General features: G+C 44.1%; 1 protein-coding gene across 10 annotated transcripts in view; it reads right to left on the bottom strand.

Moving 5' to 3' along the window:
• The window catches only part of GPHN (gephyrin), a 693,379-nt gene that overhangs the window by 443,327 nt on the left and 227,411 nt on the right, over positions 1–22,641 (bottom strand). For all 10 annotated transcript variants that reach the window (XM_019519214.1, XM_019519213.1, XM_019519212.1 and 7 more), the window contains exon 2: positions 10,291–10,369. In XM_019519214.1, the coding sequence (XP_019374759.1) occupies positions 10,291–10,369 (79 nt within the window). The remainder of the gene's footprint in view (positions 1–10,290; positions 10,370–22,641) is intronic.

The following is a 22,641-nucleotide window of genomic DNA, read 5'->3' on the forward strand; positions in this document are numbered from 1 at the left end:
AAGAGCAGTGTTCTCATAGCAGTTGTGATAAATTGGGTCACTATCTCTCCAAATAGATACCAAGAGGTCCTGCACTTGAAGTTCAGACATACAAAGGCAAAACATAATATTTGACTTTTTTAGCCTCTTGAAAGCTTGGGGTTTCCCTTATAGAATATCATTCACTTAGATGCTCCAAGACAAATTGAGCTGTTTGAAAGAAGATTTTTAGTGAAAATGATGGAACTCATGAAAAACTTGTGAGGTGAAAAGGTTGAAGCAATTTCCATTTATCTGGCAAGGCATCAGTAAAAATGAACTTCAAAGCAAACCTCATTTGCAATTTTGTAGTCTTATTACAACTAAAAGTGCTATAAAGTCAGATGGATATTGAAGCTGAAAGCTAAAAATGATTGGAGCTGTGTAGGAAGTGGGGAATATGAATTCTTCAAAATATTTTACTTGTGAAAATCCTTCAGCCTTATTTCTGGCTTTCTAGTATTCTACATATTTCACACTTTGTACTTTGTCCTTTGTAACACACAAAGGGAGAGAATACATAATGATTTTCAACAGTTTAAGAAGTTTGAGACTAATTTTGAAAGAAGTCTTCCAATACAAACTTCCAAAATTAGAAATCAAGGGTTTGTCTACATATGAAAACTGAATGGCAATTACGGTGGTATAATTAAAGCACTGTAACGTATCAACATTACTCTTCTTGTAGATCTTCTACTCCAGAATAGAAGTGATTTTATTCCATATAATTATGGCCTTTTGGAATCAGATAGGAAGTCAGAAGGTCCAAGTTCTACTTTTGACATTACCTCTGATTCAGGCAAGTCATCTACATGCCAAGCACTGCTTAGACTGCAACTCATGTAGACACAGCTAAACTAGCGTTTAACTAGTTGGCCCAGGCACTGATAATAATATAGCCAAAGCAGCACTGAACTCAAGAGAGGGCTAGAGGACCTTTTGGAAGAGAAATACAAATGCCCAGATGGTTAGTCTGCATTGAGTGCTGATCTACTGGAATTATGTTGCTATCCATACCTGATTTAGTAGTTTAAAGCTGGCTTTGGTAAATTTACAGTGTCTGCAGCTCACCTTTAATAGTCGTTTCCACACACGCAGAATAAGGTTAATAACAGTGTTATGTTCCTAAGTGCAAATGGTGGCCATTGGTGGAGTCTTGGACCTAAGATGAATATAGACTTCATGAAGTTCAGGGGGTATGTAAAGCTATTTATTCCAGACTTAAAAGGAACACCCCCCCGCAACCCCAAACCAATCCAACCTCCTTAGAATAAGCTGGACACGAGCAGGGAGTACAGCACAAAGCAACAGGCCAGAGCAGTAACATAACTAGGGCAGGGCAACAGGGGCAATCACCCCAGGGGTTGACAGGGGTGGGAGACAAAACAACCAGCTGTTGCTTCAGCTGTGCAACTGCAATTATGGTGGCATAGGCAACCAGAAGTTGCCACTGCCTCTGTGTGCAGCAGCCACTCCAGGTACCCTGCCATACTCTGACTCTGTTGGGCCAGAAGACTAGGCAGAACTAAATCAGATGGATTAACAGGCCTGGAGACAGCAGGCTATGTGTTTGGAGACAGCAAGACAGGAGGAAGTGTGAGCATGGTCCTTAAAAGGAAACAAAGAAATAGACAGCTTCTTGGGCACAGAGCTTGCTAGCCTAGCACATGTGGATTCTTGAGAAAATAAACTGGCTGCTGCTATAGTTTCTTCCGTGGATTTTTACATTTTTTATTAATAAAAAAATGTATGTTCTAAGAATACATTTGACTTGCTTCATATATCTTTTATCAACAAATGACACTGCCAGGCTGCATATTCTATCTAATCACCTGAGCATAAAAGTCAACATAACTTACCTTTCCCATGTATGGGTTGTGAGGTTAAATTCTTGCTTGGTTCCTTAAGTGCTCTGATGCCATTGACTTTAAAGTTCTATATAAACTATTAGTATTTAAAATATGAACTGGCCTACACTTTCTTTAAGCGTCACTATTTTGGTAAAACAACAAGCCAAAAATATTCATATGCAGTAACACTCCGTTCACAAAACTACTGAAGTACAATATTAATTGCTGAACTTTTTGTCTTTGGTCTCTGCTGGCTCTTTCTGCTCTCTTGATTCAGATTCATCTAAGATAGGGATCCTCAACCTCTGGCCCACAGCGCGACTGTGGCCCATGAAGCTACGGCATCTGGTCTGAAGGGCTCCCCATGGGTTGGAAAATTTGACAGTGGGGGCCATTAATACTGCCACCCTCCCCTGCTGTCAAATTCCCAAGCCTCATGTGTCAGGTCAGAGCTAGGCCACATCCCCTCCCTGCACACAGCCAAAACACTTCCCCAAGCGCAGCTGAATAGGGCTCAGGCCATGCCCCTTTTTCTCTTCGTGGATGGGCTGGGGCTGGCCCATGCTCCCTTCCCCAGTGGGGCCTGACTGGGGCTGGGTCACTCTTCCTTCCCTCTGTGGGGCCAGGCTGCCTGCCAACCCCCTTAACATGGCTGGATAGGGCCCTGCTGCACCTGACCCACACAGCCCAGGCTTACAGTATCCCAGCTGCCTTCTGGGAGCAGCCCGGGCTCCCAGCTAGCAGCAGCTACCCAGAACTGGGGCTGGCTGCAGCCAGGAGACTGCAAACAGCTGCTGCCTCCCTGCCCTGGCCCTGGCCCCAATGTATGCCGAGGAAAATGGCCTCGCGTTCCATACTTGGCATGTGTGCTGGGGTTGACGACCCCAGCTCTATAGAGTCAATGCCACGCCAATACTCTTAACTATTTACAGTTTATTGAATTATAATATACATATTATATCTTATTCAATATATATATATAGGTAAATATTCTAATAGGTAACAAAAGAAAACTTTCCAAAAATATTCTTAGCAATATCTTTTAACAACACCAAAGGTATACCAATAAATATTTACAATAGAATAAGCCAAAAAAACCATTATACCAAACTAACCCTATTTCATAACATTTGTACAACATATTCATAATTACGATAAAAATTATACCAAATATGAGGCACAGTTTTACACAATATAAGGTGCGTTTACCTCTGGATCACAGCTAGCAAGGGGCGCATCCCCTTTTATGGGTCTAGCTGGGAGGAAAACTTCCACCTGGGGCTTCCCTCTGTGGGGGCGGGGGCATTGCCTTATTTCAGGAATGCCTCCCCTGTGGGACCTGACTCTGCCAGCAACTTACAGTTTTCTTTGAGGAGCCGTGGACTGGGCCTCAGAGCCCTTTGCTCTATCAGAGGCCCCGCCAGCGCTGTCTGCATCACTCAGAGACGTCTCCTCCTGGCCCTGTGACCCACTTTGGGCACTGAGAGTTCTTCCAGCTCTTGTGGGGGCGGAGAGGGAGGAACCTAGCTGCTGCTGGCTAGGTTTACCTAGCCTTATGCTTAAGTCTCCCCTTTCCTAGGCCCTGCTCTAGGCTCCGGGGCTCTTTTGTTCTTTGGCTGGGCCACACTGTGGAGCTCTGGTTATCCAGCTTATTTTGGGGCTAACCTTTTTCTTCACGGTAAGGGTGACCAAAATTTGGAATGGGCTTCCAAGGGAGGTGGTACTCTCCCCTACCTTGGGGGTCTTTAAAGAGAAGGCTGGACATTCACTTGGCTGGGGTCTTCTGACCCCAGTACTCTTTCCTGCCTAGGCAGGGGGTTGGACTCGATGATCTGTTGAGGTCCCTTCCGACCCTAGCTTCTATGAATTTACAAAATATATGAAACAACTGGAGGATACACTGACTCTGTGCAGAAGGTGCTAAGTCTCCTGGGATGCTGAGGAACTGAGAGCTAACTTAAATCTGGAGGGGATCTGGGACAGAAGTTCAATAAACTGATTTAATCTAAATCAGTTTAGTCTGATACTACATCCATCCAGGTTTATCTTAAACTGGTTTTGTCCATTTTCAAGAGGTTTATGTGCACTCAGCTTCTGTTGGGCTACAGATTTGAACTGGTTTCTGATTACTTATGTGATTGAATCAACTATTAGATAAAAGTGCCAAAAAACCCCACTGAAGCTCCCAATCTATATAGATGCTGGGGAGCCAGGTGAAACTAATGCAATGTCTCTTCCAGTAAAATGCTGCTTGCTTTTTTTTCCACATTGGTCAGCAACTACTGTGATTAACTAGTTCAGAGTGGCATGAGCTTTAATAGGCAACAACCTACTTTGTCAGTGCTATGAAAGAACTATAAATGATTAAGTAAGAGCATGTAGGCTAGGGACAGATGGTACACATAACCTGGTTTAAGTGATCAGAAACTGGTTTAAACCTGTAACAAAACAGAAGTTCAGCATCCCAGATGCTTCACAGCCCTGGGTTGGGCTGTGCTGGGCTAGGCTGTGCTCTCTGCTTCAGAGGACAGGGCCAACTCTGCCCTGCTGCTCCCTAGTTGGGGCTCCAGCAGAGACTGCAGGCACAGCAGGGTCTGCCTGGCTTCCCCCAGCCCTCCCCCTCGCTGCTCAAGCAGGGATCCCCCTCTTGCTCCCTCCCATCTCCCACAGCATGGACCCTAGGCACGTGGTATGCTAGCTAATGCTGAGAGGTGTCTGTGTGTGTGTGTGCCTGTCTGCCTGTCCCAATTTCACTGGGACAGGCAGACAGGAGTGTCCACTTAAGACTCTTTGGAGCTCATTAACAGGTCAGCTTGTAATGTTCCTCCATTCATTGCTTGGAAAAAGCTTTTTAAGAAAAGATTGAACTAATGAGAGGGGCTTTTGTTTTGTTGATGGGCTGATAGACACTGTGTTATCAGCTCCCTGATGGCTCCTTTGCCTGTCAGGTTTGCAGACAGTATGAAGAAGCAGGGAGAGGGAGACTGAAAAGCTCAGTATCATCAACAAATGAATGCACTGCACACCCACTTTTTGCCTCAGAGTGTTGCTGGGGGCTGGCAACACTACCACCCCTTGAGCAGCGACCCAGGAAAAGCCTGGGATTGTGCATGCAGGACGGGGGTTTACACTCCTCCCTAAACAGAGCATCCTGCTGGAGCCTGGCCATGCCCCACCTCAGCTCAGCACTGTGGAACGGAAGAGAGGGCTGCTCTAGCACTCTCCGGCTTCTAGCCTGAGCCACTGCAGGCTTGTGCCTGAATTTCCTCTGTCCAGAGGGAATGTCTGTACACTTGCAAAACGGTTCAACCTAGGCAGTGTGAAAGACCAGAGGATACTCACCTGGTGTTTCCTCCTGACTACGAGCTCAGGGTCAGCCAAAATAAAGTCTCCATGCTACAGCAGGAGCTGCTGGCATGCATCACTTTAACACCTCACCAGGTGAAGCAGATTGGTGGGTTGCAGCAGCCGGGGCAATATCCAGGGGATGAGCAGAGAACCGGAGGGAAAGAGAGAATGGAAGGCAGTAGGCAGATAAGAAGATGGCCATATCCTGCTTGAGAATGAAGCCCTGGGAATGGGGCAAGAGGCCGATAGGGTCTTGGGGCTCGGAGGAGTCCTCATCCAAGGGAGGGAGAGAGAGGAAGAGAGAAAATGGGCACTCTTTCCCTCGGCTTATCGTTCTTTTTATTTGAACATTGATTAACTGCTGCCAACAGCCAATCAAGTCGGATGCGGTGGCAATCAGAGTGGAAGAGCGAGAGGAGCGGGCGTTTTCTTCCCCAGCTCGGTTCCTTTTTTGTTTGGCATTAATTTCACCACTGCCAGCAGCCAATTGACCCAAACACGGCAGCATTCAGACAGGAGGAGGGAGAGACAGGTGGATACTCTCTCCCGTGGCTTGTCTTAACATTGATTAACCACCTCTAGCAGGCAATTAAGCCAAACATGGTGGCAATCTGAGAGAGAGGGAGGATAAAGAAGAGGAGAAGGAAGAAAAGGGAAACTTGGTCTGTCTCTAACGCTGAGGCTCAAACATCTGAGAGAAGACAGACTAAGTAAAAGAAATTGTCTTGATCCCGACAACCAAGAAAGGGACCCGATCGGTCCAATAAATTTGCTTTTCAGCTTTTCATTTCTTCTGTTGTTTTTTTTCACCGGCGCAAAAATCTGGGTGTGAACCAGCAGCTGGCAGTGATTGGGGAGGTGATGTCAACACCCCTTCCTCTCCCCTTCCTTTACGTCTTCAAAAACCATCAAAAGTTGTGGCAGGTGGGAATAAAAGGGGGAGAGAGAAAAAGAGAGAGAGAGAAAGCCACCCTGAGCAGGCTGGCAGAGGGTTATGATGCGTGGGAGAAGACCAGTGAATGTCCATAGCATCAATGTGGAGCTGGCACTGCTGTTATAGGGCCAGGCTGGAGCTGTGTCCTGCGTCCCAGGTTGGCATGGGGATGGAGTCTGCCAGTGCCAGAGCAAGGGAAAGCAGCAGTGGATGTGAGAGCAGAAGGAGGGGAGGGGGACCAAGACTGTAGGGGGACAGGCAGGGGCCTCAGGCTGTGGGACGAAAGGCAGACTCCCCCATTGCTTCCATACTGCCTGTGCCCTATCATCTGCATTCCTACAGTCTGTCCTCCACTGCTCCTGCACTGCCTCCCCACCAGATGCCCTATTTGCATGCCCCCACTGCCTCCCTCACCATCTGCCCTTTTACTGCCTTCCCCACCACCTGTCCCTTACCAAGCTTTCTCCACTGTAGTGGGAGGGGGGTGGGAGCGGGATAGAATTTAAGATAATCCTGCAAAAATTTGATTCTATCCATGGAAAATTATAACACATTTATAAATTTTCCATGAATACAATCTAATTATCAGGGGGTCACCTGAATTTCAGAGTCATCTTGGATTTGGGTAAATATGATAATTTGCTAGTATCAAAAAAACCATACCAATGGAGACGAAGAATGTATTGCTACTGAAATGTTTAGAGACAGTAATGTAATCTTAGAACCAGTACTAGATATTTTCTTTTTTGAGGGCATGAAGTTTCTTATACTGGTCTGTTTTGGTATTTCAAAAGACACCTGTTTGGGATTTGAGGAAACTTTATAGGCAGATTTCTGAGGCAATTTTTAATCTTCTCTTTTTCTGTTGCTTCAGAGACAGGGATTTCACATAGTAGAGTAGTATGTAAAACTGTCTCTTTCAGAGGACTTCTTGGGAATTGCAAGTTCATCAAAGGATCAGAGAGTCTATCAAAAGATATATTTTTCTACCATACAGCTTCCTACCCTATTACTCTCGATTTTTCCATTTGATATGATTGACTGCAGTGTATTATTAATGAAAATGTTATTGTTTTACATTTTCAGGGCAATTTACCTGGAACTTGTGCATTACAAGACAGTGCAAACATTTAAGAGTGACTAATGGAAAAATCTGTCCAAGTAAACCTATACTCTGATAATGTTGTGGGACAAGGAAAGAATATTATTTAATCAGACCACTGCTTCAATTAATAGTGTTGCTAATGATCCTTTACTGGTACTTAAGTATATTTGATACAATATCACTCAGGTGCTAAAGATAGAACCCCCAAGTGTACAGGGTCCTTTTTCGGAGTAGAATCACAATTTTACAGAATAGAATAACCTTCTATTTGGTGACAAAATTAAAAATTAGACCTGGGACAGTAGCTAAAATGACAAATGACTGTATTGCTGAAAAAATAATTAAGGCAACTGAACCACGTGCAGGAGATGGAAAGCATTTGACATAAACATTTTATATCACATGATGCTGGTTTGATGTAAAAGAAAACCTTTTTTCAAGTCAGGTGGCAAGAGTATTATACCCCATTTCTACCACCTTTTATCCAGAACCTACATCATATGAGGATAATGTCAATTCAAATATTAACACTATATACAAGTGATCAATAGTAATATAAATTAATAAACTTAAATTATCTTAAGAGTTTTCTGTTTTACTTGTGACAGATATATGAGATGTACTGGAATCTGTTGGCAGGTCATAGTAATTTCTAAGTTAAGCACTGGGAAAATTTTACCTAATTATCTTTTATACTAATGTCATACATGACAGAGACAAAGAAACTTAATGGAAAGAAATAAAGCAGTCACAGTGCTGCTATTCAACATGATACCATATAAAAATAATTTCAGTCACCTGATCTTCAGAATTTAATTAAATATTATGCTCCTAACAAAAATGTTAGTTTCAACTCCTTTATTAACATTGTAGAACTGACTTCTGTCTCTTCTATGTCCTTTTGCACTGCTCTGGTAGCAGAAGGAAGACAAAAATTAGGCCTCAATAGCCAGCTTGCATTTCCCCTTACAAAAGAACAGATTTTTTTGGCATCATGTGCCAAAACACTCCTTAAGTGTTCATACTGGCCACACCCTCACACAATTACACATTTTATGAGAACTGCTCTCACACAGTTACTCATTTTCACCTCTTAAGAGTATCCATTAGAAAAACCAAAGTAAGAAACAGTATGACATACTCATATTCTTAAGAGGGAAAAACACATTTTCCCCCTTGTAATATAGTTTGCCATACAAGAGATGTCCTGAATATTATCCCTGAGGAAGTAATGGATATTTTAAGACTAACATCAATACAATCCTTCAGATCCTCTCACATTTTAATCAATCATAGTAGCCACTTACTGCTTCTTATGCTACAGAAATAGAGTTGCATTTTCTGTAGATTAAACAAACTAATGGATTACAACTTTTTTTATATAGGTTATGGGCAAGGAAGGAATTTCATTACTTCGGGGGTAATAAAAAGCAATTCTGATACTCCACAATAAGCAAAGGTCACCACCCCGGTAAGGAATCTCTACCACAGGCCTCCAGTTATATTTAACTCTTGAGTCAAAGATTTTTGCTAGGTACAGTTCTGGAAATCAAACTTGCCTGTTGTAACAGCAGGTAAAATTCTCCAGAGTCAATAAAGCACAAGGCAATCAGACTGATAAAGAGATTCCTGAAGTGGTCCTAAACTGGACACCCAAACCAAAGGCTAAACTAAAATATCTAATCCAATAGTTCCCAATCTGTGGTATGGGTACCACCAGTGGTACGCAGCAGACAACCTGTCAGTGGTACGCGTTAACAGATTTATTATAATTACTTTATGTTGTATCATTTTAAATTGGTGTTGCACAATGTCAGAGTTTAGGAACTGTTGATCTAATCACTTTTGAAGATTATGACTCCTGATTTTAACCATTCCAAACCTCAGGTAATGAACATACTCGTCAACTTTTTCTCTTTATATTTTTTTGTGAAACTGATTATCAAACATCAAATACATTATAAACCTGTTCTTTCAACCTGCAAATTCAAGACTTGTATGTGATTTCTTTACTGTAGTAAAAATGGAACCGTTAGCCTGCACTGACTACTAATCTTCCATGCTTGAACAGACATTAGAGATCAGATATGCCCTCCTCTTCGCTAATACTTGACCAGGATTGAAATCTGATGCCCTGCTGTTATAAACAAGGCCAATTACGATCAACATCCAGTGTAAGAAGGCACAATCCATAAGAGAGGGGACTACATTTTCTTATAGCAGGTGTTGAATGTGATTGACTGCCTACATCAGTGGGGAAAACATTTTCAACATTAGTTAAAGAGGAACCTAGGAAAAGTCATGTTTGACCCTATGTTAAACATGGCTCCATTTCCTAGTTCTGGACTTGTAAGGACAACTTATGTTTACATGATGAACTAGAAATAAATGGAAAGATGACCGCACTAGGTAAGTACAATTATAAGGTATACTCATAAATCTTTATGCTTCTTCAGTCTCTTGCTCAGACTTCCAATGATTGTGTCTGTTTCATGACATGAGGGGCAGTAGCTGACATTTTTCCTAGTCAGAAGAGAAGCTACCAACATTTTATTTAGCATGAAAGAAGAAATACTGAAGAAAAGAGGAGTTTTAAAATATATGAAGCGGGACTCCTAAGAAAACTGAGAATAAACTTGTAATCAGGATATTCCTATCTAGTTTGATAATATAATCAGCCTACAAACCAAGAGGGAAGAGAAAGATGGGCACAATCTTTTTTAAATCAGTAATATTCTCAGACTATTTTCCCTCTGATCCCATTCTTATGCTGACACAGTATTGGCTATTATCTGTGCTCCTTGGGAATTAAATCATGAATGAAGCCATTCCTTTTCCCCTACCTTCACTGTGAAAGACAATGTATGGTTCTGGTCACATCTGCTGGTATTACAGACCCAGCACATGGCACACAAGCTGCCACTAAACAAAATTTCCTGCATCATAACTAAAATCTGTACCTAATTAAAATTCCAGAAACAAGTGATCATGAAGGAGGCTTTCTATGCTTAGCAGTAAAAAAACCAGATACTCACAAAGAAGGATCTTGAACCAGATCTTTAAGGTTTATTCCACTACGATCCTCAGCAAGGTTCCTGAAGCAGCTGTCACTCACTAGAAAGACAGAAAAGCAATAGTTTAAAGTTGGGGAACTGTGTACAATTTCTGCCATCCCATTAATAACATTTAGTTTGGAGATAAGTGTATATCCCCAGGAAATCTAGAGCTTTTCAGTGAGGCTTTACCTAACTTACAGATGTGTTCACAAAGCAGAAGAGATTAAACAATTTGCCACAGGTCATATGGTGAGAATCAGGAAGAATTTCAATTAGGAGTCTTAACACACCTGCTCCTTTGCTCTGATTACACAACCACACAATTTTATTCAACCTAACACTAGAGGCTTCAATATTCACAAAGTCACATACTTATAATAATTAATCGTACATAATTTAGACCTCTGTATATGATTTGAAATATTGACAATAGCTGTATGTTTATGTTTCATTTTAAATTGATATAGTTTACACATCAGTATAAATTGTTTATTTTTACATATGTAAAACATAAAATGTAGATAGCATAATCATTAACACAATTTATAATCTCTGAATTCTATTGCAAACAGTTCCAGGGCAACAACCCACTCAAGATTTACTGAAACAATTACATAGGATTAAGTTTAAAAGAATAAGTGTTTTGTTTTATTTTATTTTCTAAGCACACTGTTGTTTAAATCTGGTGCTCAAAACTTATTTCTTTGCCTCATTGTACATCCATACTTCCCTTTAGAATAACACTATGCTCGAGTAAGAAAAAAGCAGGCAATTGCTTTAATGGAAAAAAACAGTCAATAAAATTAAAGGAACTTAAAATATTCTGGACTGTGTCAAGACTTCTGAAGGATATGAAAGGCTGTGATGTGTCTTAAGAGGATTTTGGCTGTAACCATTTGTCAGACTGAAAAGTTACTGAAAGTCACTGTCAACTGCAACCAACTGCATTTAGCAGCAATGAAATAACCTGCCAGCTTGAGGGACTCTCTATGAAGAATTGTATCGTCACTCACTTCCTGAAACACGACAGACTCTCCAGCATTTTTGGGAAAGAAGATGCAATTTAACCAAGAGCAACTGCAACAGCCGGCAGACCTGTGCTCCCTCTCCAACATCTCTGCTGATGTGCAGCATACCTCTCCAATTCACACCTGCTGGTATGTGACACCAAGGTCCCCTCTACATACTACATCTGTTATTCAATTACCTCGTTATTTGTGAAATTAATTTAGATTGGCTACACATACAGATTAACTATGGCACCTTAAAAAAGTCCTACCAGCTATAAAGCTATTGCCTGAAAATGTGTAATAACTTGACACCTGATTTCTATCCAGCTTTAATCAGCACATGTAGCCTGTGCCCTCTGTGGCTAGGGCTAGGTCCAGACAATATACATAAACCAGGCTACATGCTTAGAAATTAAACCAAACCCATAATCATACAGAAGTCTGGGGAACACAGACCAGAGTAAAAATAGTGGAAACCCAGTCTAACGTCCTGGATCAATGTGCATTCAAATTTACGTGAGTTAGGTTAGTCTGGTGCATCAAATTTCTGTACCAGATCCCCTATCAAATTAAGTTAGGTTGCTTTCTGCCAGCACATGTAGCCTGGCTCCTTTGTGGCCCTGCTAGCCCTCTCTTGCAGGGAGGTGCACTGGAACTCAGCCTGCGGTCAGCTGCTCTGGCCAAGCACCTAGTGGGCCATCTTCTGCCTCAGGCCAGATGTTAGACCCAGGCAGGACAGAGGTGTGGAGGGAGAGGGGGAAGCAGGGCTTGTGAGTTGCTGGGGGGGAGGTGGTGCCAGAGGTGCATGCTGCATTTTAGGCACAGGTTGGCAAGGCACAGAGTGTCCCTTCCCTGTCCTAGTTCTGTCTGAGTCCCAGGAAAGGCTTGGAGGTTTCTCCCCCACCTCCCGTGAGCCAGCTCCAGGTTACAAGCTGAAGCTGCTTTCCCTGCAGCTGTGGGGCTCCAGTTCCTGGGGAAAGCAAGGAGGGGAGTTGTGGGTGATTCCAGTGCAAGAACAGGGGCTGCAGCCTGGGGAGCAGAGTGAACCCCTGTCCAGCCCTGTCTGCCACTTGACTGCTAACTGCTGTTGGCTGGGCTGGCTTGGTTCAGGCAAGTCTGTTTCCAGCATGTTCTCAGCAGCAGCAGCACCAGCTCCCTTCTGCTGATCTCAGCAGTGCCAGCACCTGGGAATAGAGTGACTCAGTGGAACAAAGGACAAAACCCCAGCTGGGGCCAGGTGAGTGCTTTCCTGACCAGCCATGGGCTCCAGGCATCTGCTTGCCCCCTCCCACCCTGCTCCTGGAGGCACCATGACACATCTCATGGGTTCCCAGCTCCCTGTGGTGCATGGTGGCAGTGTGGAGAGTTCTGAGCCAATGCCCTGATTTGGGGAGTGTGTAATGAGCATGTGCAAGTGTGCATGGGCGAGAGCCTTTCCTGGGGTCTTTTGCTGGCCCCTGGCACTGCAGTCTGGCTCTGGGTCCTGGACTCACCTGGCTGGGCACAGCTGAAGATCCACCTTTATCTCTGCCAACCCCCCAACGAGCTCTGTGCTGGCTCCAGGGCTGGGAGTGAAGGAGAATCCTCTGAGCCCTGCTCGTAGCTGCTCCAGTGCACAAGTCCTGGGGCTCAGACAGAACTGGGATGGGGGGGACATGACGACACTATGCCCGCCAACCTGTGCCAGGAATGTGAAGTGCGCCACTGGGGCTGTGTCCCCTCAGCAGTTTGGGAGCCCATTCCTGCCCCCCACCACCACCTCTGTCCTACCTGGGGTGGGCACCCACACCCCCACCCTGGACTGGCTGCTTGCAGCTGATGGATGCCTGTGGCTGATGGATGACATGCAGAAGTGCCCCCAACTGCCGGCTTCGGTCAGTGCAGACAGCCTGCATGGCCCCCTGATCAAAGGGTGAACAGGTGTTCTCTTCACTCCTGATCAAACCTAGGGTGCTTAACGTAAGCCACATACTTACATCAATTCTGCCTCAGGCTTTTTGAATGTCTGTACCTAGCCTGGGAGATAGCAGCTTCTGTGATCTCCCAGCCACAAGGGCATCCTGAAAGCCAGCAAAACATTATGTGACAATATTTACTAATGTATGACCCAGTACTGCTGGTCTTTAATACACTGATCCCATTTTGTACTGCAGCATTGTAATACTTAACAAATATCACCAAATTCCCTCAAACTCCTTTCTCTACTGAAAAAAACAATTGCTCAAGAGCAGCAGCTTGGGACACCAGTCTAGCCTCTTCACTACCTGGTTCTCAAGGTCTCAGTGGTAAGACTGAACTTCCCTGCTACAAAGTGGATAATTTAAAGTCATAAATAACTTTTTATTGGAACAGCAAAAATAACAAATACTTGGCTATAGAAAATTCTAAAAGTTAAATTACAATAAGCATTTAAAATTGATCTTCCAATTCAAGACTGATTTGTTATAGGCAGTTTTCACTCTCGTTAAAATGCAAATCCTAGTGCAATGTTAACTATGGCAGTAAAATAACAGTCTTTTAAGTAAACAGACATAAACACACAAAAAGTCCACTCCATGAAACTGATAGTGCTGGATTCCTGGCTAATCCAGCTGAAACAAAGTTTTACAAATCTCACTGACATATCGGTGAACTTTGGAAGTTTGTTCTGTTGTTGCTGTTGTTGTTATCATCATCATTGCTCTTAATATTAATGATGAAATGATAATAGTGATAAGAAACATTATTATTATTATTGTTATTATTAATCGCCCCCAACATTTCTGATTCATACCTATACCAAACTGTAGAAATGCTAAAATACCACAAGTGAATCTGTTTGTACAGCATGACCATTCCAGCCAGAAGCAGAAAATGGAGACACGTCAGAAATATTCTCACTCTTGATTGATTTCAAATCCATTTGTGAATAACCAAGACTCTTGTGATATTGCTCAATTCAAATGAAAGCAGTCTTAGAGCAAACAGCCAACCCAACAATGTGGAAGAGAAAAGGTAGGTTATTACTACATTTGCACCCTGTCTTCCACTTTGGTAGAGACTCTGAACAGGGCATTTATGAAAATTTGTTCCTCAGACAGAATTCTGCCATCCTGTTTTGAAATGTAAAGTTTTGCTGCAAAAGACTAAGATTTTCTCACAGATGTGGTAAGCATTTTAACTTCAAGCCTTCTGGAGTGCGTATTTTATGGAGAGTTACTGGATTATTAAATTGCATTTCACAAATCACACATACATTCATTAGCATAGCTTCTGATCTGCACAGATCAGAAAAGGAGAACAATTGCTGATACTCTTGAAGAAGGCAAAAAACAAAGAAAAGTTAATTAAAATATATTAGCTTCACTGAGTATTGCATGCACAATCAAAAGCTAAAAAGATATTATGGAATGCAAAAATAAATGCATGAAAATAAGCATGCAAAAAGTGAAACAACTGCATATGATGGACAAAATAAATCACTACTCTCTTTACAAATAAATATAGTTAAAGATGACTAAATGACACATTACTTTCATTTGAACAGTATCAGCAAAATGCTTGTTATTTTATTAAATGACTCAAATTTAAACTTGTATCTAAGTAAACAGGATTGAAGAGGTTTCCACCAATGTACATTTCTGTTAAATTAAAAAAAAAACCCATAATTTCCAAGGTGCACATTCTTTCTCTGCTAAAACACGTAGCAACTCACACTAGAGAGATCCAGACTTTCACCATTAATTACATAGGCATTTGCAAAATTGATAAGTTCACAATGACCATAGCCAAGCATTTTGACTATTAAGCTCATTCCCCACATATAACACGCTTTGAAGACAGGGGCTGTCAACCCCCAGAGGTACTTAGAAAAGCCATAGGGGTATGCAAGAGTAGGCAGATGGGTGGGGATGGATATGCCCTGAGGCGTGGCAGTGGCATCTCCTGCTTCTTACCCAGGGGAAGGGGAGGGGGAGGGGTGCCGGTAGCCCCACATGGCACACTGCAACACCTCCCCACCCCCAACCTCTGCTCGTTCTCTGTGCCCGCTCCCAGGAGCAGGGCTGTGTGGGGAAGGGCAGCGGTGCCCCTCTGCAGGCTGCACACACACCACCCAGCCGGCCGGGGCGGGGGGTGGCGCGCATGCAGCAACCACTGTGCCACCACTGTACTGCTTTCCTGTGGCTGGTCGCATGTGTGGCTCTGCGGGCTGCTGACGTGCCTCACACCTTGCGCACCACCTGTCAGCAGCCTGCTGAGCCACACGTGCAACTGGCCATGGGAAAGCAGAGTGGGGGTGGCAGTGTGGGGCACTGGCGGCCGCCGCATATGAGCCCTGCCCCTGCAGGCTGGTTGGCGTGTATGTGGTCTGCAGAAGGGCACTGCTGCCTCCACCCGCCCAGCCCTGCTGCCCCGCCATTCTCGATCTGGCCCCCCCACTCCCTTCCCTCTCCCCTGCCCCGCCCCACCCCACCCCTTCCCCCCATACACACTTACCTGCTGGGGTATGTGTCTGTTTGCGTGTGTGTGTGCACATGTATGTGTCTGCATCTGCATGTCTGTGCCTTCACCTGTGTGTGTGTGTGTGTGTCCTGCCCGCCCGGCTGCAGGAGGCACATGGCATCACATGGCTCTGGGGACAGTGAGGTGCAGAGTCCAGCCTGCAGAGCAACTGCCTCCGTCCCACACACAGATCTGGGGGCCATGTGCCTCCTGGACCTCCACTGGGATGCATGCAGTGGCAGGAACTGCCCCCCCACCCTACACCTCTAGGACAAACTGCTCTCACGGCTTTGTCCCAGTTTTGCAGCGCCTGCCCCTGCCCCAGCGCAACTTCCTCCCTCACCATGGGGGCCTCAATCTGTGCCCCCCCTGCCCCTTGAAACCAAGAAAAAAATATAAAGGGGTATATGAGCTGAACTTGGAGGTAGAAGGGGTACACTTGTTAAAAGAGGTTGAAAACCCCTGTTTTAAGAGATGAAATTAATATGGCACATAGGCTAAATTTGAAGCAGAGCTGCAGAAAATAACCACCAGCTGGTGTGCATAGTAGAAGTTTCTTAACTTTATTCTGACTCCCAAAAAATGCCAGAATGAAATGAGTCCAGTTTTTTTATCACTGCTATTTATTGCCTTTCTCCATCTACTCATTACTGAGTCCAAACATAACGTAAACATCACTAAAGCTTCAGCTCTGTCAGTACTCACCATGCCTTCAACTATTGATCTTTGGGGCTGTTCTGTGTCTAACCCCAGTCATCTGTTTTTAGCCTAAAGTATAAACCTCCCTGGTGTCCTCCCAAGAAGACAGGATGCAGTCTGTGTTCTGTAATCTTGTACCATCCCCTATGCAAGTAGTAGTTTAAAAACCATAATCTATCCCTTTAACAGAAACTGACCGTTCGCAGATCAGAGTAAAAATTATTATGAAGCATTTAAAAACAAAACAAAAAAGCAACCCTCTCCCCTCTTAACTGTTTTTGTTACAGTCATTCAGAACCCATGAGACTGAATTAGGATTATGCTCTGGAAAGAAAAAAAGGGTATCCTGTAATTTTGAAGAAGAAAAAAAAAATCAGCTTTTCCTTCTATTTCTAGAACAATGTAAAAATACATATGCTAATTTCCTATCCCAATTCCTCTCTCCTGGTTTCCAGACATCTGTATTCGTTTTTGACTAGCTTTAATTAACAATGGTGAAAAAATTATTTAGACTATAAAAAATGCTATGGACTTTCCATTGTTTTATAGCAAGAACAAATCCCAACAAAAATAAGAACATAAAAACTGTCATTAACTGGGTTAGACCATAGGTTCACCTTACCCAGTATTCTGTCACACGGGGGCAGAGAGTGGATGCTAAAAGGGAGCATGAAGAGGGAATGACCAGAGTTTTTTCCACTGTTCCTCTCCCCTTTCCCACTTGTAGCTTGCTTCCAGCATGGGCCAACACTGTATTGATTCAACCTTTGCAGGTTAGTCTAAACTGCACAGAATGAACCAATAATTCATTTTTGATTGCAGAAATGAAGCCACATGCCTGTAGTGGTTCAGGCTAGAAGCCAAGGGGCACAAGAGCATGCCTCCCTGCTTAGCTGAAGCAGATACCTTGGGCCAAGGCTAGCCCACCCATCCTGTGGGGAGGATGGGGGGAGGGTTGCTTGGGAGTTGCAAAGCACCATGGGATGCTGAGGGCCTGAAAGTTAACTTGAATCTGGAGAGGATCTGGGACAGAAGTTCAATAAATCAATTTACCCCAATTCAGTTAAGTCTGATATTATATCCATCTAGGTTTATCTTGAACTGGTTTTGGCCATTTTGAAAGTGGTTTATGTGCACTGAGCTTCTGTTGTGTTACAGATTGAAACCGTTTCCAAGCACTTATACTGATTTATGTGTAATTTCTGTCCCTAGCCAGAAGTCTAGGAAGTTCTGAGTCAGAGGCTGTACCATTAACTCCCATACTCAATAGCTACCAATGCCCCTTACCACCAAGAATTTGTCCAATCCCTTTTTGAATCTGGCTAAACAGTCAGCTTCCACAACATCTTGTGGCAATGAGTTCTACAGTTTAATTGCATGCTGCATGAAAAAGAACTTCCTTCTGTTAGTTTTAAACTTACTATCTACTAGTTTACTTTTGTGACCCCCCTAATTCTTGTATTGTGCGTGATAGTATGTAATAAATTCCTGTTCACTTTCACTTTACCACTTAGTGGGCACATCTACATGTGTAATCAATGTGCACAAATAAACTCTGGAAAATTGTTCTGGAGTTTTTTGCTCTCAGGCACACTGTTTGAATGTGCGCCTGGAAGCAAAAATCTCTGGAGCATATTTCTCTGGAGCTTGTATGCACTACACTGGGCCCGGTTGAAGCAGCCCCAATGGGCTCCGACCAGGCTCAATGTGCTGTGGAGGGGCTGACTGAGGCATGAAGCTGCTTTAGCGTGGGGCTAGCTGCCAGGCGGCCCCTTCACTGAAGCATCCTCATGCCCTAGCCAGCTGAGCAACATCTACATGTGCACTGCTGCACACAGAAAAACTCCAGAGCAGGCTAATACTTGTACTTACAAGTACTAGTTTGCCCCAGCGTATATTAGTTTTGTGTACACCAAGACTTTTACTGGGAGCTAATTAGGCAGCTCCACAGTAAACATCTCATATAGACATGCCTAGTATTTTGTAAACTCTTATAACCATGTCCTACCTCAAGCATCATTTTTAAAGTGAATAAGCCTAGCCTCTTTAGTTCCTACTCATAATAAATCAATTTTCTAAAGCTAGCTACTAATACTTGCAGTACCTCATTACCACCTGATATATAGCTATATTACATACTTCCCATGCTTCTTGTAAAATACCTCTTTATTTTTGCTTTACAATGGCAAGAATCATTAATTTACTATTAAATCATCTTAAGGAAATGTCTTGATCTCTTTTGACCTGGCTGTCTTAAGGATATTCTATTCTACGGACTTTTCACAATTGACTGATTTTTTAATAGAATTTTAAAAAAAGAATTATTACTGTTTATATTACAACCATGCCAAGAAATCCCAATGAAGCATTTACATACTATTGTTCCTGTAATGAGGCCAGATCAGAACCCTGGCCCCAGGTAGTCCCAATAAGAGGGCCATGGAACTTTACCCACTGAAGCTGCAGTGAAGCAGGCACTATCTGCAGCGAGCCCCAATTAATCCCATGGGGCCAGCTGGTCCTACAGGGGCAATCAAGGCAGCCAATACCTTAAAGCCAAAGGCAACAGGCCTTGCTTACTCCAGCCCTAAAAAGCTAGACCCAGGCTGCAGTACTCTGGGTAAAGACTTAGGTACTTGCGCTCCAGGCTTTCTTCTGCTTCCTTCCTTTCCTTCTCAGATCTTTGGCCCTAACTCTTGGCTTACCCTGACTTGGCTCTGGATTCTGATTCTGGATCTAACTCCTAGTATACCCCAACTCTGGCTCTGAACCTTGGCATACCTTGACTATAGTTCTGGCTCTGACACGCCCTGACTTGGCTCCCACTCCTGATTCCAGTTTGGACTCCTGGCTCACCCTGACCCAGTAGCAGTACTGGCTGCTGGTTCCCCCTGACTCTGGCTTCAGACACCTGGCTTTCTGGACCTTGGACTTTGCTTGCATAACAGATGACCTTCCTGACTGTCCATGCCTCAGTTCCAAACATCATCCCTGATTCAAAGACTAAGAGCTTACTTCTACAAATACCAGACCACATGCTCAATCTGACTTACAAGAAGAGCAATCCCTTTTAACCTCAAGCTATAAACACTGCTCTTGGAGATTAACAGCTAAAGTTCTAAACATACAGAAATAAATTTCCCCTTTAAAATAAAAAATGCCTCTTTAAGAAAGCCTATTCTTCATCAGAAATAGTATTCCTATCACATAAGTATGCCTTTTTTTCTTTCTTTTTTTTAAGTCTGGGATGTGGTAGTACTGGCTTCTGGGGTTAGATTCCTTACAGTAGCTTTAACTCATTTTTGTAGAGTCCTATTATCAATGCATATCAATCTGGCACTGGATGGTCATCACATTGGGTAACTACTGATCCAAGAAGCCATTCTGCCAGCTAGAAATCAAGTCCTGCTTATGTTCCCTTTCATAGTTTCACAGTTTCTAGGGCTGGAAGGGACCTGAACAGATCAAGTCCGACCCCCTGCCCTGGGCAGGAACGAGTGGTGGGATCATAATACCCCAGCCAGATATCTATCCAACCTCCTCTTGAAGACCACCTCCCTTGGGAGCCTATTCCAGAGCCTGGCAGCCCTAACCATAAAGTAATGCCTCCTGATGTCCAGCCTGAAGCTACTTTCAATCAATTTTGTGGCTGTTATTCCTTGTTATCCAAGGTGGTGCCTGGGGGAACAGAGCCTCACCTATTTTCTGCTGGTCCCCTCTGGTGAGTTTATAGACGGCCACCAGATCTCCTCTTAGCCAAAGGCAACAGGCCTTTGGCAACAGGCTCTTGTCGAGGCTGAATAGATTCAGGCCCTTTAGTCTATCTTTGTAGGGCCTGGCCTGCTGCCCCCTGACCATGCAAATAGCTCTCCTCTGCACCCTCTCAAGGTTAGCCACATCCCTCTTGAAGTGCGGCACCCAGAACTGGACGCAGTACTCCAGTTGCAGCCTGACCAGTGCCGCATAGAGGGGAGGATCAGCTCCCTGGACCTGCCTGTGATGCATTTGTAGATGCACGACAAGGTGCAGCTAGCCTTACTGACCGCTTCCTCACATTGGCGGCTCAGGTCCATCCTGGAGTCAACAATGACTCCAAGATCCCTTTCAGCCACCGTGTTGTTGACAAGGGTGTTCCCCAGCCTATAGGTGTGTTGCTGGTTCCTTCTCTCTAGATGCAGCTCCTTGCACTTGTCTGCGTTGAATTCCTTTCTATTCTCATCTGCCCACCTTTGTAACCTGTCTAGATCTAGCTGGATTCTGTCCCTTCCCCCAATGTGCCCACTTCTCCCCACATCTTTGTGTCATCAGTGAATTTGGACAGTGTGCTTTCCACGCCCACCTCCAAGTCGCTGATAAAGATGTTGAATCTTTATCAGCGTGACCTGTAGCATGACCCCTAAAATCACGAGATGTAGCTGCATATGAGTCATTTAAAGCCTTCTGTCACATAGCCCTAGCATTTTTCACTGGATCTGGCCTAAGAATCACAATTTTTTCAGGTCTGCTTCTTTTTGGCACATGTTTGACTTGGCATATTGGGTATGTGGGCCTACTATCCAAACTGCTGCTCACTTCAAAGTCCATCTTCTTTACTCTATTCCTGGTGGTAGGAACATTAACTAAACATCTTCGACCTTTTGGCAGGAAACTATTCTGGCATACATGATTTTTATTGCTTGGCTGCAAACGGACTGCAACACTATGGTCCCTGACATATGTCAGTAGGCTGTGGACAGTTCAGTTCAGGCCAGAAAAACTGAACCTGAGCCATGAATACTTAAGTTAGTAAGCTGGGTTTGAAACCTGCACTTAAATACTCTACGTAAACCCAAAGCATTTTTCCATACACACCTACAGAAAATAAAAAAGACCCTAATGAACTTAATAGCTAAAGGAAAAATAAGCTTACTTCAAACAGTAAAAGTATCAGTCTTTGTTAAAGGCCAAATATCCAGGTTCTATTTAAAAAAGAAGAAGAAATTGGGGGGAAAAATGTTTTTAAACATCTTTCCTAAAAATGGGAAATGAATACAGAGTGAAAAAGGAAAAATTAGTTACATCACTTTAATGTATGTTAGGTAACTACACGGGGTGCATCTACACATGCTATTAGCACAGAGCTATAAACTCCGGTGCACATAGTACCTGAGTTTATTGCTCCTGGGTCACCACATTTGAACATGTGCCTGGGACTGCAGTATGTTGAGCTGCGTCAGAGCTGGCAAGGAGCCTGGGGGGGGTCAGCCTGCCAGACCAGGGTTGCTCTGACCTGGCTCAACATGCTGTGGAAGGGCTGGATGGGGCACAAGGGTGCTCCAGTGAGGGGCTAACCAGAAGGCAAGCCCTTGCACTGAAGCATCCTTGTACCCAAGCCAGCCATGTCAGCATCTACACATGCACTGCTGTGCACTAAAGAACTCCACCATAGAATAGTACTTGCATTTACAAGTATTAACCTACGGCAGAGTTCATTAGTTTCCTGCGGCCTAATAGAGTCGCATGTATAGACATTGAGACTTTACTGTAGAGCTAATTAGACAGCTCTGAAGTAAATGTCTCTTGTAGATGCACCCAGTATATGTAATATTGGGCAGAAAACAGGTTGCAATGCAGCCAAGATCCAGCCCCACATGCCAGGACTGGACCCTGGGACCCAAACCCAGTACTATCTCCTCCCTGTTCCAAGTGCAGAAGTTCAGCCCTAGGGGGTCTGATATCATTCCATCCTGCCTTCTGCACACCTTCCTGCCAGGATCAGGCCCTGTGACCCAGCATCATCCTCTCCCTCCTCCAGACATGGGTGCTGGGTCCTAGCACTGCTCCTCCCAGACCCCAGCATGCCAGGATCAGATCTCAGGGGTCTGGCATCACCCCCTCCCAGCCTCCTACCTTGAGGCCCAACACTGCCCTTTCTGGGTGGCCCAGCACTAGCCCTGCACGCCAGATTGGGCACCTGATCCAGTGAGCAGAGCACGAGCCTTTCTACGGGTCCAGAAATGGTGCCACTGCTCCCCCACAGCCAAACTGCTGGACCTGTGGAGAGCCCACAGGCTGGATGACATGGCATCATAAACTGGATCTAGTTCACAGGTCAGAATGTGAGCCCTACTTATATATCATATTTACTTAAATAGGAGAC

The sequence above is a fragment of the Gavialis gangeticus genome, unplaced genomic scaffold (genome assembly GCF_001723915.1).
Source record: "Gavialis gangeticus isolate Ggan-Ray unplaced genomic scaffold, GavGan_comp1, whole genome shotgun sequence".
Taxonomy (NCBI): Eukaryota; Metazoa; Chordata; order Crocodylia; family Gavialidae; genus Gavialis; species Gavialis gangeticus.